Source organism: Lemur catta, chromosome 21 (assembly GCF_020740605.2).
Source record: "Lemur catta isolate mLemCat1 chromosome 21, mLemCat1.pri, whole genome shotgun sequence".
NCBI lineage: Eukaryota > Metazoa > Chordata > Mammalia > Primates > Lemuridae > Lemur > Lemur catta.
Window position 1 is genome coordinate 26457118 of NC_059148.1, and position 13969 is coordinate 26471086.

Here is a 13969-nt window from a genome sequence, read left to right on the forward strand (position 1 = left end):
ACTCACGTGGTTGCTGGCAGGAGGGCTCAGTTCCTCACCATGTGGACCCTTCTCTAGGACTGCTTGAGTGTCCTTAGGACATGGCTGCTGGCTTCCCCCAGAGCAAGCTATCCGAGAGAGACAGTCCAAGCAAGCAAGAGAGTAACCAAGAGGGAAGCCACAGTCTTTCAAAGCAGCACTCCATCACTTCTGCCATTTGCTACTGGTCACAGAGACTAAGAGGACACTACACAAGGGACCCCAGGAGGTGGGGATCATTTGGGGCCTTCACGGAGCCTAGCTACCACAGCAGCTCACTCCTGTGAAATTGGTGGATCTGTTTTCAGTAGAGATGTTTATATGGGTGTTTGCTTTTAATTATCCACAGGAGAAACATCTTGCCCGGTTTAAACATTACTTGTAACTTTCACAAGACTCAGAATCCACAGTGTCCCATTTTCCGACTAGGAGATATCTTCCGAGAAACAGGAGATAATTTTTCAGATGTGGCAATTCAGGTTAGTGGTGTCTTTGTACAGTGGGGTGTGGAGGGGTGTGTGTCAGGAGACGGAGCATGTCAACTGGCCAAAACACCAGGCCGTCGGGTCTTCATAATATGGTTCTCGTTTCCTGAACATTTAGTAAATCCATGCAGCATGCCAAGGGCTTTACCTACATTACCTCATCTAACCCCACAACTGCCCTGTGAGTGAGCTACTTGGTGTATTAGTTCCCTGTAGCTGCTGTAACAAATTAACACAAGCTTCATGGCTTAAAAGAATGTTTTTTTGTTGTTGTTGTTGCTGTTGTTGTTTTTTTACGTTTCTGGAGGTCAGAAGTCTAAATTTAGTTTCACTGAGCAGAAATCAAGGTGTCAGCATGGCCATGCTTCCTCTGCAGCTCTAGAGGAGAATGCATTTCCTTGTCTTTTCTGCCTTCTAGAGCTGCATCCCTTGCATTTCTTGGTTCATAGGCCCTTCCTCCATCTTCAAAGCCAGCAGCGTAGCACCTTGCTTCAGTGGTCACGGTGACTCCTTATCTGTGTCAAACCTCCCTCTTATAAAGACACTTGTAAAGGCATTTACAAGAGGGGGCATTTATGGGCCACCTGGATAATCCAGGATAATCCCCCATCTCAAACTCTTGATTTAATCACACCTGCAAAGAGCTTTCCCTAGGGGAGTATGGGAGGTAAAGCAGAACAGACATTTCACGGGGTGCCCTAATAAATTTTGACTTCATTTTTAATGAGGGGGGCATTAAAGGTGTTTGAGTGCAGGAGATGTTTGTTGAAAGTTGTATTTTAGGGAAATAAATCCAATGGTGGTGTGTCCCAAATGGGAGGAGATGCGTTGCTACTGCCATGGTAATAATGCTTGTGTGAGTTGGATAGGGCTGCCCTTGTGGCTCTGAAGCCTTTAATCAGCATTTTTCCTCAAAAAAAGAAAACTTTTCCTTCAGCGATCGTTGCTATGCACGTCCAGCAGACGTGGAGACTGTCTCTTGTTGACTTCCCCAGGGTGGAATCATGGGCATTGAGATCTACTGGGACTGCGACCTCGACAGTTGGTTCCATCGCTGCCGTCCCAAATACAGTTTCCGTCGCCTGGACGACAAGACCACCAATGAGTCCTTGTACCCTGGCTACAACTTCAGGTAACTCCGGGTCAGACTCGCCCAGTGGCCAGCCATTGGCTCCACAAGAAGCCTCAGGCCCGCTGTACTGCAGCCCCAACAGGCAGTAAGACTAGCGTTGGTTCCCAAGGCAACAAGGCAATGAAAAAAGACTTCCTCTAAGAGCTAGGCAGTAACTGAATTTTTTGCATGAATCTCTCTCTCTCTTTTTTTTTCCTTGAGACAGGGTCTCACTCCATTGTCTGGGTGAGAGTAGGTGTCGTCATAGTTCACTGCAACGTCAAACTCCTGGGCTCAAGCGATCCTCTTGCCTCAGCCTCCCGAGTAGCTGGAACTATAGGCACACACCACCACTCCTGGCTAATTTTTCTATTTTTCGTAGAGATGGGGTCTCACTGTGTTGCTCAGGCTGGTCTCAAACTCCTGGCCTTAAGCGATCCTCCCACCTTGGCCTCCCAAAGTGCTAGGATTATAGGCAGGAGCCCCTGGCCTTTTTCTCTTTTTAATGATCAAAGACATGTACACTCTTTGTAAAACAAAAACAAAACTTGGGAAACAGACAAGCATAGAGGGGGATGAAAATCACCCATAATTCCTCTACCCTGAGACTATCAAGGGAATTTCCCTTGTCTATACCAGTTCTTTCATGAGGCTCATATGAGATCATTTCATACATGTCATTTGGTATTTTGTGGGGTTTTTTTTAGCACCCTGGTCACTCAAAATTCTTTGTGACTATGACATTAATATCATAACATTCCATTGTGTGGGTGTACCAATAACTATTGCTATAATTTAGGGGGGGTCTTCTACATACCAGGCACTTGCCATCACCATCTCTAAGCCTCCCAACAACCCTGGAAGGTAGATATTAGTGTTCCTGGAAGATTATCTGCCCAAGACCCACAGCTAATAATAGATACTCCATAATTCTCCTGTCCAAGTACTAACCAGGCCCAACCTTGCTTAGCTCCCCAAATCAGACAAGAGACACTCCCTAATTCTAACCTACATCACTCTGGCCCCACAACTCACTCTCTCTCCCTTCTATCTCATGATTTTTCTCACCCATGCCTCCATTATTGGACATTTTGGGTTGTTTCCAGTTTTTCTATTATACATAAGTCTGCACTGTACATCTTTGCACATAAATCTTTGTTTGAATTCCAGGTTATTTCCTTAGGATGAATTTCTAGACTCATTGAATCAAAGGTTAGGAACATTTTATCATATGCTTTCATATTTTTAAAAATTTCCATGGTTATATTTTTTGGTTCTAGGATTTTTATTTGGTTCTTTTTCAAAGCCATCTATTATTGTTCCAGTGAGTTCCATTCTTGCCTTATGGATCCTACTCCTTTTATCCATTTTACTGTATAATTCCTTTGATATCGACCTATTATCTGAAGTAACTTGGGTGGGATTTCTCCTTGTGGTCTTTGGGATATTGTCTTCTGTAGAAATAATCTTATGCAAAATTCCGTGTGTGCTGTGGAATATGGAGACATTCTTCTGGGATGATTATGTAATTTTGTAGTTGTTCCTGCTGAGACCGTATGGTGTCTATCGATCGTGAACCAGTATTCAGTTTAATTTCTGGGCTCAGGATTTCTACTATAAAAATCCAGTTTCTACTCCCTTGCTACATGGGGCTTCTGCAGCCCCAGCCCTCTTTCCCATAAGCATGTTGAAACTCCAGCTCCTCAGGTATAGACCTGGTTCAGGTACTTTTAAGGGTCACATGGCTTCCACCCCAACTCACTACACATATCTAGCCTAGAAAAAATGTCCTTTCTTGTTTTGAGCTCAGTACTGTATTGATAGGACTTTTCAGAAATATTTTATCTTGCTCTTCTGTGTGTATGAGGTGGGAAAGGGGTGGAGGTGGTGGGGCTTCTTGCTCTAGCTCAGGCTGCCATCCTGATGAGAGTCCCTTTAGGAAGAACATTTTAAATACTCTCAATACCCTGGGACACACTGCTTTCTCACCTGCAATGTTGTCTTCCTTTTTTCTTTTCTTTTCTTTTCTTTTTTTTTTTTTGAGATAGGGTCTCACTCTGTTGCCTGGGCTGGAATGCAGTGGCATCATCATAGCTCACTGCAACCTCAAACTCCTGGGCTCAAGCGATCCTCCTGCCTCAGCTTCCTGAGTAGCTGGGGCTATAAGAGTTGTCTTACTTCTAAAGTTTCTTTGTAGCACATCATGTGTGCTTCTGGCTTTGGGACTTCAACCCAATGAATTCGCTAGGGTTCTGGTTCATTTGCACTCTTACACTCCTCCCTGCTGACTGGTGCTGACTCATTCTTGTTTTGACCCTCTGTTCGCTCCTCTGCTTCTGACTTTTGCCTGTGCCATCCTAACTTAGTTTCCACTGTATCTCCTATGTCTGGATCATTTTTTCAGCCTGTTCCTACAACTCTGTCCCAGTAGTGACTTGGCCCTAACACAATCTCTACAACCTATCATTGTCTGTAAATGGACAAAATGGACAAGGAAATAAAAAGTTCCACCAACTCAATATCACTACTCAATTCAAAATATGAATTAAAACCACAATAAAATACAACTACACACCAACTAGAAAGGCTAACATTTAAAAAGACTGGCAATCCCAAATGTTGGCAAGGAGAAGAGCAACTGGAACTCTCCTACTTTCCTGGTGGGAATGTAAAATGGTACAACCACATTAGGGAACTGTTGGGAAGTTTCTTACCAAGTTAAGCATACATGTACCCTATAATCCAGAAATCCCACAATCCCATTCTTAGATATTTATCCAAGAGAAATGAAATTATATGTCCACACAAAGATTTGTACATGATGTTCATAGCAGCCTTATTCATAATAGCCAAAACCCAGAAGCAACCCAAATATCCAACAAGTGAGAGGATAACTCTGGTATATCTATACAATAAAACACTACCGAGTATAAATAAAATAGGAATTAACTAATGCTACATTCAACAACATAAATAAATCAGTCCCACAGACATATGTTGAGTAAAAGAAGCCATACCTTAATGAGTACATAATGTTTGATGCCATTTATATGAAGTTCAAGTTCTATCACCTATGATGAGAGAAGACAGAACAGTGTTTGCTGAGCTGGAGAGTTGGGTAGGGGAGGTAGGAATTGACTGGAAAGAAGTACAGGAGAGTTTTCTGGGATGATGGAATGTTCTAGGTTTTGACAGAAGAATAGGTCATACAAGGTATTCATTTGCCTTAGGACTCACGCACTTTATGATATGTAAATTATTCTTCACTAGAACAAATCCAACAGGACCATTTCAGATGATGATGAATCCTGCAAAGGAAATCAAACAAGATAGTGTGATGGGGCAGACACGGCCAAGGAAGGCCTCTCCAAGCACAGGGGTAGGAACTGCTGGTTCCAGGACCCCATATTGAGTGTGGAGGGTCCAGTCAGTGGTTCTTAAACTTGAGTGAGCATCACACTGCCCTGGAGGCTTGTGAAAACACAGATTGCCGAGGCCCACCCCCACCGTGGATAGAGAGTGGGCCCAAGAATGTGCACTTCTAACACATTCCCATATGATGCTGATACCGGGGACCACACTTTGAGAACCACTAGTCTAGACCACAAACACTAAAGGGATTCAGAGAAGTTAAAGTTTTTTATAAATTGATTCCTATAACATGGGCTCCTGTGTGTGCAGTCTCTCTTCTTCTTAACTGGAAAGCACAGTCCTCAGGAAAGCTAAGGATGCCCTGGGTCTGCAGCCTCCGTGGCAGCCATGGCTGGAGCCGAGTACCAGTGGTCCCCTTTAGAAACGGAATGTGGTTTTTTGATTTGTCACTGTCCCCACCACTCCTTGTTGCCTTATACCTGGCCAGCGTCACTCAGTTCTGTTCTCTGCCTGGCCACTGTAGGCATCTGAGTTTCAACCCTTGATGTCAAGGCTGGCCAATGCCTTTTGTCTCCTCTGGGTCAATGGAGTTTCATCAGGACCCTGAAAGCAGCTCCTTATTGAGGCAGCTTTTTGATCATCCCCTGCTGCTCTGCTAAATAGAGAGCAGAGCAGCAGGCCATTAGCAAGAAGAGAGGACAGGATCAGTGGTCCCCTGACTGCCTTTTCAGGCTGTTTCTTTTAGCAGTCAGCAGAAGCACACACGGCAATGTACCAATCAGATGTCAGCAAATGTCCTTCGAGTGGCTGAGCTAAGCCTGAGAACATTAGCTCCTGGAGAGATCTGAGCTTCCTGAAGACCTGAGGTGGTTATGACGTTAATATTCTTTTAGAACAAAGTATTCGAGCATGTTGTCTGGAATGAGCACCAGAAGAAATCTTTGGCCAAAAATAGTCAAGATCTGATGGGTAAGTGGACAAGTTATTTTCAATAGCTACACAAAAGAGAAGAAAATTACAGGTTATATGAGGTATATGAGAAAATCTAACTTTCTAAAACACAGGAAGTTGAAGAAGTTGATCACATTATAGGATTCTGTCCTTTGCAAAATGACCCATTGCAAAATGTCCTTATTCAATGAACTGTGATTCAGTTTACTTACAACACGCGTAAAGTAGGGCAGGCCTGAACAGAATGTATGAGGCACTTCTCAGGTCCAGCATGAGTATGTGCCTGTACTGGTTTCCTAGTTTCTAGAAATGTATTCTCTCATGGTTCCTGAGGCCAGCAGTCCAAGGTCATGGTGTTAGCAGGGCCACGTTCCCTCTGAAGCCCTAGGGGAGGATCCTCTCTTGCCTCTTCCAGTTGTGGTGGCTGCAGGCATTCCTTAACTTGTGGCTACACCAGGCTAGTCTCTGCCTCCTCTTCACAGCTTCTCCTCTGTGCCTATGTGTCTTAAATCTCCCTCTCCTTTATCTCATAAGGACGCCACTCATTGGAGTTAGAGCCTACCCTAAATCCAGGATGATCTCATCTTGAGCTCCTTAACTTAATAACATCTGCAAAACTCTATTTCCAAATAAGCTCATATTCACAGGCACGAAGGCATTGTTAGGTACTTGAATATATATTCTTTGGGGGCTACTATATAAATCCCTACAGTGTGCAAGAAAACATTCTTGTTCAGGGCCCAGTGTTTCTCAGAGTGTGGCCCACTGACCACCTGCATCAGAATCACCTGGTACCTTTACTAGAAATACAGATTCTAGAAACCTCTCGGACTTTCTGAAACCACTCTTTGGGAGTGGGGCTCAGGAGTCTGCCTTTTGAACACACTCCCCCCTAGTGATTCTTGCCTTCAGGTTAAGAACCACTGTAACAAGACCCTGAAAGCAGAAATTCAAGTACTTACTGTACCATGCTAATCTTCCTAGGCAAACAACTTGCACTGGGAGATAGCACCTACCCTGGGGCATGCAGTGGTGATGCATGCTTGCTTGTGTATTAAAAAACAATCACTCAACACAGCAGAAGAAGAAAGAACTGTCTTGGGGAGGGGCATAGGCAATATACATAACCTAAACTTTTGTACCCCCATAATATGCTGAAATTAAAAAAAAGGAAAAAAAAAAAAAAGAACTGTCTTGGAACAGGAATAATCAGATGCAAAGAAATTGAAACCCTTCTGGCCAGAAAGAGGCATTGAAGTGCCTCATAGTATCTAACTCATCTCAATGCCAGATTTTGACAGTATTTTTTTGCAAAAAAGAGTTTCAGATGTTCCATATCGTATTTTGGCAGAGCATCTGTCTTCTGTTTTCTTCTCTCCCCACACCTGTAAATAGATGGTGAATTAATAACTCAGAAAAAATATATATATATATACCCTTATCTAAAAATAATGCCAAAAGGTGGTGAGAGGGAAGGACAGATTTAAAAGTTTCATGAAGCATGTGGTTTAAGCCTTCCTAATTATTCATGGAAAATATAATGTACCATTTTTCCTCACTCTGGCACTGGTGAGAATTGCATATTTGGGGTGATTTTGATTTGTGCCCAGGTCTTCCTTTATTAAGGTGACTGAGTGATGACATAGAGAGGTCAATGCCATTGAAAGAATTTATTATGTATGTTTGCCAAGAGATGGGGCCACACCACGCCACAATGGGCAGGGCCACGGGGAAAGCACTGGGTTCAGCCAAGAAGCACAATCAAGGGGACAGAATGGCCCAGAAACTTTACTGTGTCTTCCATGGGAAGGGCCAGGAAGGGCTGAGGGAACAGCTTGGGGTTGGCTGGTTTGAATAATGCTGGTGTGCTGTGGGTTACAGGGGTGGTCTCTAGCTGTCTGGTCGGGCCCTACCTGGCCCTGAGGAGAAATCCTGGCTTCCTGTGTGAGAGTTAGATAAAGGAGGTGGTTGGAGGCAGGAATTCAGGATTGCTTGGAGGGTCTGTAATATGATTTTCACACACTCACAAAAGCTGGATTTCAGGGCAGATGTAAACAACTTAACAACTTTAGCCTTTAGTTTTTGGCCCTGTGATTAATGGTTGCCAAATAGACAAATACAGAACGTGAGAAAATACAGTTAGTAGAGACTGCAGAGGCGCACCTGTCCCCGATCCAGCAATCAGTACCTAAGACTCACCGCCACTTCCACTCCCCCATCTTTGTTCTAGAAGCCGAATCTATTTTCCCCTCTTAAGGAATAATCAGATCGCTTGAAGTTATTTTTTAAAATTTCTCTGCTTGGTAATTCTATATTGATTAAAAATTGTTCATTTTATTCTTAAGCTTAAAGCTGATTTCCCATCAATCTGTGATGAGGCATGTGGTGGGGGGCGGGGGGGACAGGTGGAAGCTTCCTGGTTCCAAGTGGCCAGAGAGAGTAATCCAGCGGTTTTGCTTGTGTTCTTCCCTCTGCCACGCAGCAGACCTGGAAGGCAGACCAGGAGGACGAGGTCGGCTACTGATTTGGTTTTTTCTTTCATAAAATACCAGCACGTTCAAAGAGAGTTTTATACGTATGGATCCTTTTCTTCCTACAGATACGCCAAGTACTATAAGGAAAACAATGTCGAAAAACGGACTCTGATAAAAGTCTTTGGGATCCGTTTTGACATCCTGGTTTTTGGCACAGTAAGTCTCTGCTCCCAGCCCCAGGCACCTCCTCCCTATGACTATGTCCTAATTATGGTTGTAGTGCCTTCAAGGAGTGAATGCTTTTGGTCATAGTCATTAGCTAGCACTGTGCATTTCACATGTGGGACAAAAGAAGGAGGAAGAAATGTCCCTGGAGTACTGTCCAAGAATAAGTCACCTGACGAGTACAAGAGTGGCACTGGTGGTGGCAGGGGGAGGGGATGGAGAAAAAACAAAAAGAGTGGCCCTGGAAAAAATTCTAATATTCAACTTTAAAAATGCTCTGATGCTTAAAAAGAGAGAGAAAGAAAACCCTCTGCAAGACAGTGTATAAGTAACAGAATCCAACTCAAATTGGCATAGGAAAAAAAGTCCTTTTTTTGTCTGTTTTTTGGTTCACATAACTGAAAAAAATCCAGGGGTAATTTTTAAGTTTCAGGTATGGCTAGATCTAGGTGTTCAAACAACATCCTCAGGAATCTGTTTCCCTCCATTTCTTACATATGTTCTCCTCTGTCTTGGTATCATCCTTAGACTGGCCATCTCTATATGGTAGTATCACACAGCTCCTTATATCTGACCAGTTTAGCAACCTCAATTTTTATTATTATTTTAGAGACAGGATCTTGCTGTCTCCAGGCTGGAGTACAGTGGCACGATCATAGCTCACTGCAGCCTTAAACTCTTGGGCTGTAGTGATCGTCCTGCCTCAGCCTCTGGAATAGCTAGGACTACAGGCACACACGACCACAACCAGCTAATTTTTATTTTTTGTAGAGATGAGGTCTTGCTGTGTTGCCCAGGCTGGTCTCCAACTCCTGGGCTCAAGCAATCCTCCCACCTCAGCCTCCCAAAGTGCTGGTATTACAGATATGAGCCACCACACCCAGCGAGCAACCTCAATTAAAAGAAAACATCTCTTTGCCAGAAGTTTGAGCAAAGGCCTCAGGCAGATGCCATTGGCCCTGATTGGCCTGATATGGGTCACATGCCCACTGCTGAAGTAATCAATGTGACCAGAGTCATGTCATACTCTCAATGGCTGGTCTTGAACCAGCCCTGACCCAGCCCAGGGGCCAGAGGAGAGAGCCAAGGCACCCCCCGCCCCCAACCAAACTACATGGAATGAATATAAAGAGAAATGGTTCTCCCCAAAAAAAATTGTGGTGATGTCTTCAGAAGAAGGAATGAAGGGATGCCAGTATGCAAAAAAAAAAATCAACAGATTCATAACACCCTGCTTCACAGCACATTATTTATATAACATGGTGATACGCAGCACAAGAATCAACAAGCTACAGCTGAGAGCATGGAAAGACCATTGAGAATAAAATCCACAAGGCCACCCAAGGGAAGAGTCTGTGCGGACATTCCTTCCCTCTGCATCTGAAGTAATCTCAAACCTCTTCCAGGGAAAGCTTGTCTGAAACCCTCACCTCAAATGGAAAAATAACAAATCTTCAGTGGTTCTCCCCTTAATGTGCAGGTTCCAATGCTTGTTTGCTTAAAACATTGATGGCCCAAGCACACCCTGGACAGCAGAAACAGGCAAACTTGAAATGAAATCCATAGTTTCAATCTGCACAGTCTCTGCCTCAGTGAGCATTTGAACCCATCTATCAAAGTCACGGCACTGGGCTCCACTCCCTACTACACCAGCAACTGCATGTGTGAAAGCAAAAGAGCGTTGCTCTGAATTCCAACCAAGTAAACTATCCTGCTCTGTTTTCAGGGAGGAAAATTTGACATTATCCAACTGATCGTGTACATTGGCTCAACCCTCTCCTACTTTGGTTTGGTAAGAGATTCTCTTTCTCATGCTTTCTGAAAATGATTTGGCAAAAAGAAGTTTCACTAACTTAGTGCGTGTGTGGGTTTTCTCCAGGCCACTATGTTCATTGACTTTCTCATCAACACTTACTCCAGTAGCTGCTGTCGATCCCATGTTTATCCCTGTTGCAAGTGCTGTGAACCCTGCGCAGTCAATGAATACTACTACAGGAAGAAGTGTGAGTCCATCGTGGAGCCAAAGCCGGTAAGGCACACCATGCTTAAAGGACACCCAATCACTCGAGGTTCCATTAGATCCCTGAGAAATGCACTAAAATTACACCAAAATTGCAGGTTTAATCCTGTAGTGAATAAATCTCTGGACTCCACCCCAATCAACCATCTCCCAGATGAATCCTTTGGTCTTAGAGAAGAATAGAAACAAAAATGGAGAGGCAAGATGTAGGGAAGGCAAATTTTTATGTTCCAGGACTTATCAATGTTGTCATTTATTAAATTGATACAGGCAAAAAAAAAAAAAAACACCACAATGACTTTGGAGAACAATTTGGCAGTGACTAATAACATTTACATAGGACATACTTTACAGCCTGGCATTTCCACTTCTCCATATACACCCTAGAGACACTCTCACATTAGTACCCAAGCAGTGCACATGTACAAGACGTTCACTGCAGCACTGATTATTAAGTTATTATTAATAAATGATTGTTAACAGTGAAGAAACAGCATCTACCCAAACATCCAATAGGTGAATGGTGAAAGAAACTATGATAAACCCCTAGTAAGGAATACCAGGCACCAGTTTAAAAGTGAGGTAGATAACAATAGCCAACATTTATGTAGCACTTCTAAATGGTTTGTGTATATTAACTCACTGAATCCTCACAATAACCATATAGATAGCTGCCACTATTCTCTCTATAAAAGAGGAAATGAGGCACGGGAAGGTTAAATAATTTGCCCAAAGTCATACAGCTAATAAGTCACAGAGCTGAAATTCCAACATGGGATCTATAACTACTGAGTTATAGGTACTTGCATGAGTAAATATCCAAGATATTTTGTACAAAAACAAACTGTAGAACAATAGGTATGGTATGATATATAGGTTAAAAAAAACTACACATATAAACTTATTCTATATATTTTCTATATGTGTATTTTATCTACATACACGTGTATACACATATGTATATATGTGTGTGTGGGTATACATATCCATGCAAAAGGTGTTGAATATACACAAAAGCGGTAACAGGGGTTGCTTCTGGAAAGAAGCCCAGGGTGGGGGAGTAGTCAAAGGGAATTTTAGCCTCATCTGTATTGTTTTGATTTGATTAATTTGGACTTCACTAAGCAGGTCCTCTGCACTCAACACCATGATTCCGCCCAAACAGAAATCCCTGGTGCCTAAAAACAAAGGGAGTTTCTTTGTCTTTCCCTCATCTAAGAACATCACTGTCCTTTTCCAACAGCTGAATGCACAATTCATTGTCCATTGTACATGTTTTCACATTTTGAAATAAATGTTCGTCTTTGCAACTAAAAACAATCACCATATCATGGCCTTAGATGGGATGAAATCTAATGAACATGTAAATAATTTAAGTTGCAATAGTGTAACTTTCTGGAGACATTTAACCTAGAGTAACTAAAATTGAGAGACCACAACAAAGGAATTTTACACAGTGCTTAGGGTACCTAAAAACATTAGGCAGTAAGCTGTGGATAGGCTGAACCTACAAGTTAAGGTGCATGAGGTTCCATTTCTGATTTACATTTAGACTCAAAAGTTATTCATTCTTGGCTAGCAAGAGTTTTTATTTAGCTGGTTCAATAGTTTGTCACTGGGTATTATAAATGGAAAAAACAGTTGCTTTTAGGTATGTTTAGATAGGTAATTCTTGATAATTCCATACAAAAGTTGGTAAATGTGTTAACCTTCCTTTCCTAGACATTAAAGTATGTGTCCTTTGTGGATGAATCCCACATTAGGATGGTGGACCAGCAGCTACTTGGGAAAAGTCTGCAAGATGTCAAAGGGCAAGAAGTCCCAGTAAGTTGAAACATTATCTTTTTTTTTTTTTTAAAGAAAATTTACTATTACATATAAACACATATGGAAATTTATACCAGTCATAACTGATGAATTTTAACAAAGTAAACATATTCATATAACCAGTACTCAGATTAAAAAACTATTACTAGTAGAAGTCCCTCTTATGCTCCCATCCAGTCACTACGCTTCCTTAAAAGTAGTCATTATCCTGTATCCAAAAATTAATTTTATTTCTTCTAGAATCTTATAAAAATTAAATCATATCGTATAGTAGTATACTATATGAAGATACTCAGTATATACTCTGCAGACTATCTGGTTTCTTTCACTCAACATTATTTTTGTGAGAGTCATTCATAACATTGCATATAGCAACAGTTCATTCCCACTGCTGTATAATTTCCATTTTATAAACATCCAATTTATTTAATCCATGCTACTATTGATGGACACTTGGGTAGTTTCTAGTTTGGAGCTAATGCCAGTAATGCTGCTACAGTAAACATATGGCACTCTGCTGGGTAACTACCTAAGAGTGGAACTGCTGAGTCATAAGGCAGGCATACGTTTCAATTTTAGAAGATACTAACAAACAGTACTCCAGAGCTGCTGTTCTAACTCACACTCTTCCCAGCAGCTCTGAATGCTGTGTATCTTCACTGACTGTATTAGTTTCCCAGGGTTGCCCTAATGAATTGCCACAAACTAGGTGGCCTAAAACAACAGAAATTTATACCTTCACAGTCCTGGAAACTAGAAATCTGAAATCAAGGTGTTGGCAGGGCCCTGCTCCCTCTGAAGGCTCTGGGAAAAAAATCCTTCTTTGCCTCCTCCTAATGTCTGGTATTTATGACTCTGGCTAGGACCTCCGGTACAATATTGAACAGAAGTGACAATAGCAGGCGTCTTTGTCTCATTCCCTATCTCAGGGAGAAAGCTTTCTAGAGTTCACTACTCATTTAAGAATGCTCTATCAGATTAAGAAAATTCTCTTCTGTTCCTAGTTTGCTAAGAATTTTATCATGACTAGATATTAAATTTAAAAATTTATTCTGCTTCTTTTGAAATGATCAATGAGTTTTCTTCTTTAATTCTATTATGTGGTGAATTACACTGATTGGCTTTCAATTATTAAGCCAACCTTGCATTCCTGAAATAAACTCAATGTGAATGTGATGTACTATTCTTTGTGCTTATTGGTGGATCCAAATTCACTAATATTTAGGATTTTTACATCTCTTCTTGAAAGAGAGTAGCCAAAATTTTTCCATTCTTCTAACATCCTTGCTGGGAATGTGTATAAAGTAAACTACAGTTATGCATCACTTAGCAACTGGGTAAGTTCTGAGAAATGCATCATTAGGCAATTCTGTCATGCTAACATCACAGAGTGCACTTACACAAACCTAGGTGGAATAGCTACACACCTAGGCTATATAGTACAGCCTATTGCTCCTAAGCTACAAACCTATACAGCATGTTTCTA

At 41.9% G+C, this 13969-nt stretch overlaps 1 protein-coding gene across 2 annotated transcripts in view; it reads left to right on the plus strand.

Annotated features, from left to right (window-relative positions):
• P2RX7 (purinergic receptor P2X 7) overlaps positions 1-13969 on the plus strand; it is a 36466-nt gene that overhangs the window by 19071 nt on the left and 3426 nt on the right. For both annotated transcript variants that reach the window (XM_045534885.1, XM_045534886.1), the window contains 6 exons: positions 368-497; positions 1499-1635; positions 8537-8627; positions 10363-10428; positions 10516-10665; positions 12379-12480. In XM_045534885.1, the coding sequence (XP_045390841.1) occupies positions 368-497; positions 1499-1635; positions 8537-8627; positions 10363-10428; positions 10516-10665; positions 12379-12480 (676 nt within the window). The remainder of the gene's footprint in view (positions 1-367; positions 498-1498; positions 1636-8536; positions 8628-10362; positions 10429-10515; positions 10666-12378; positions 12481-13969) is intronic.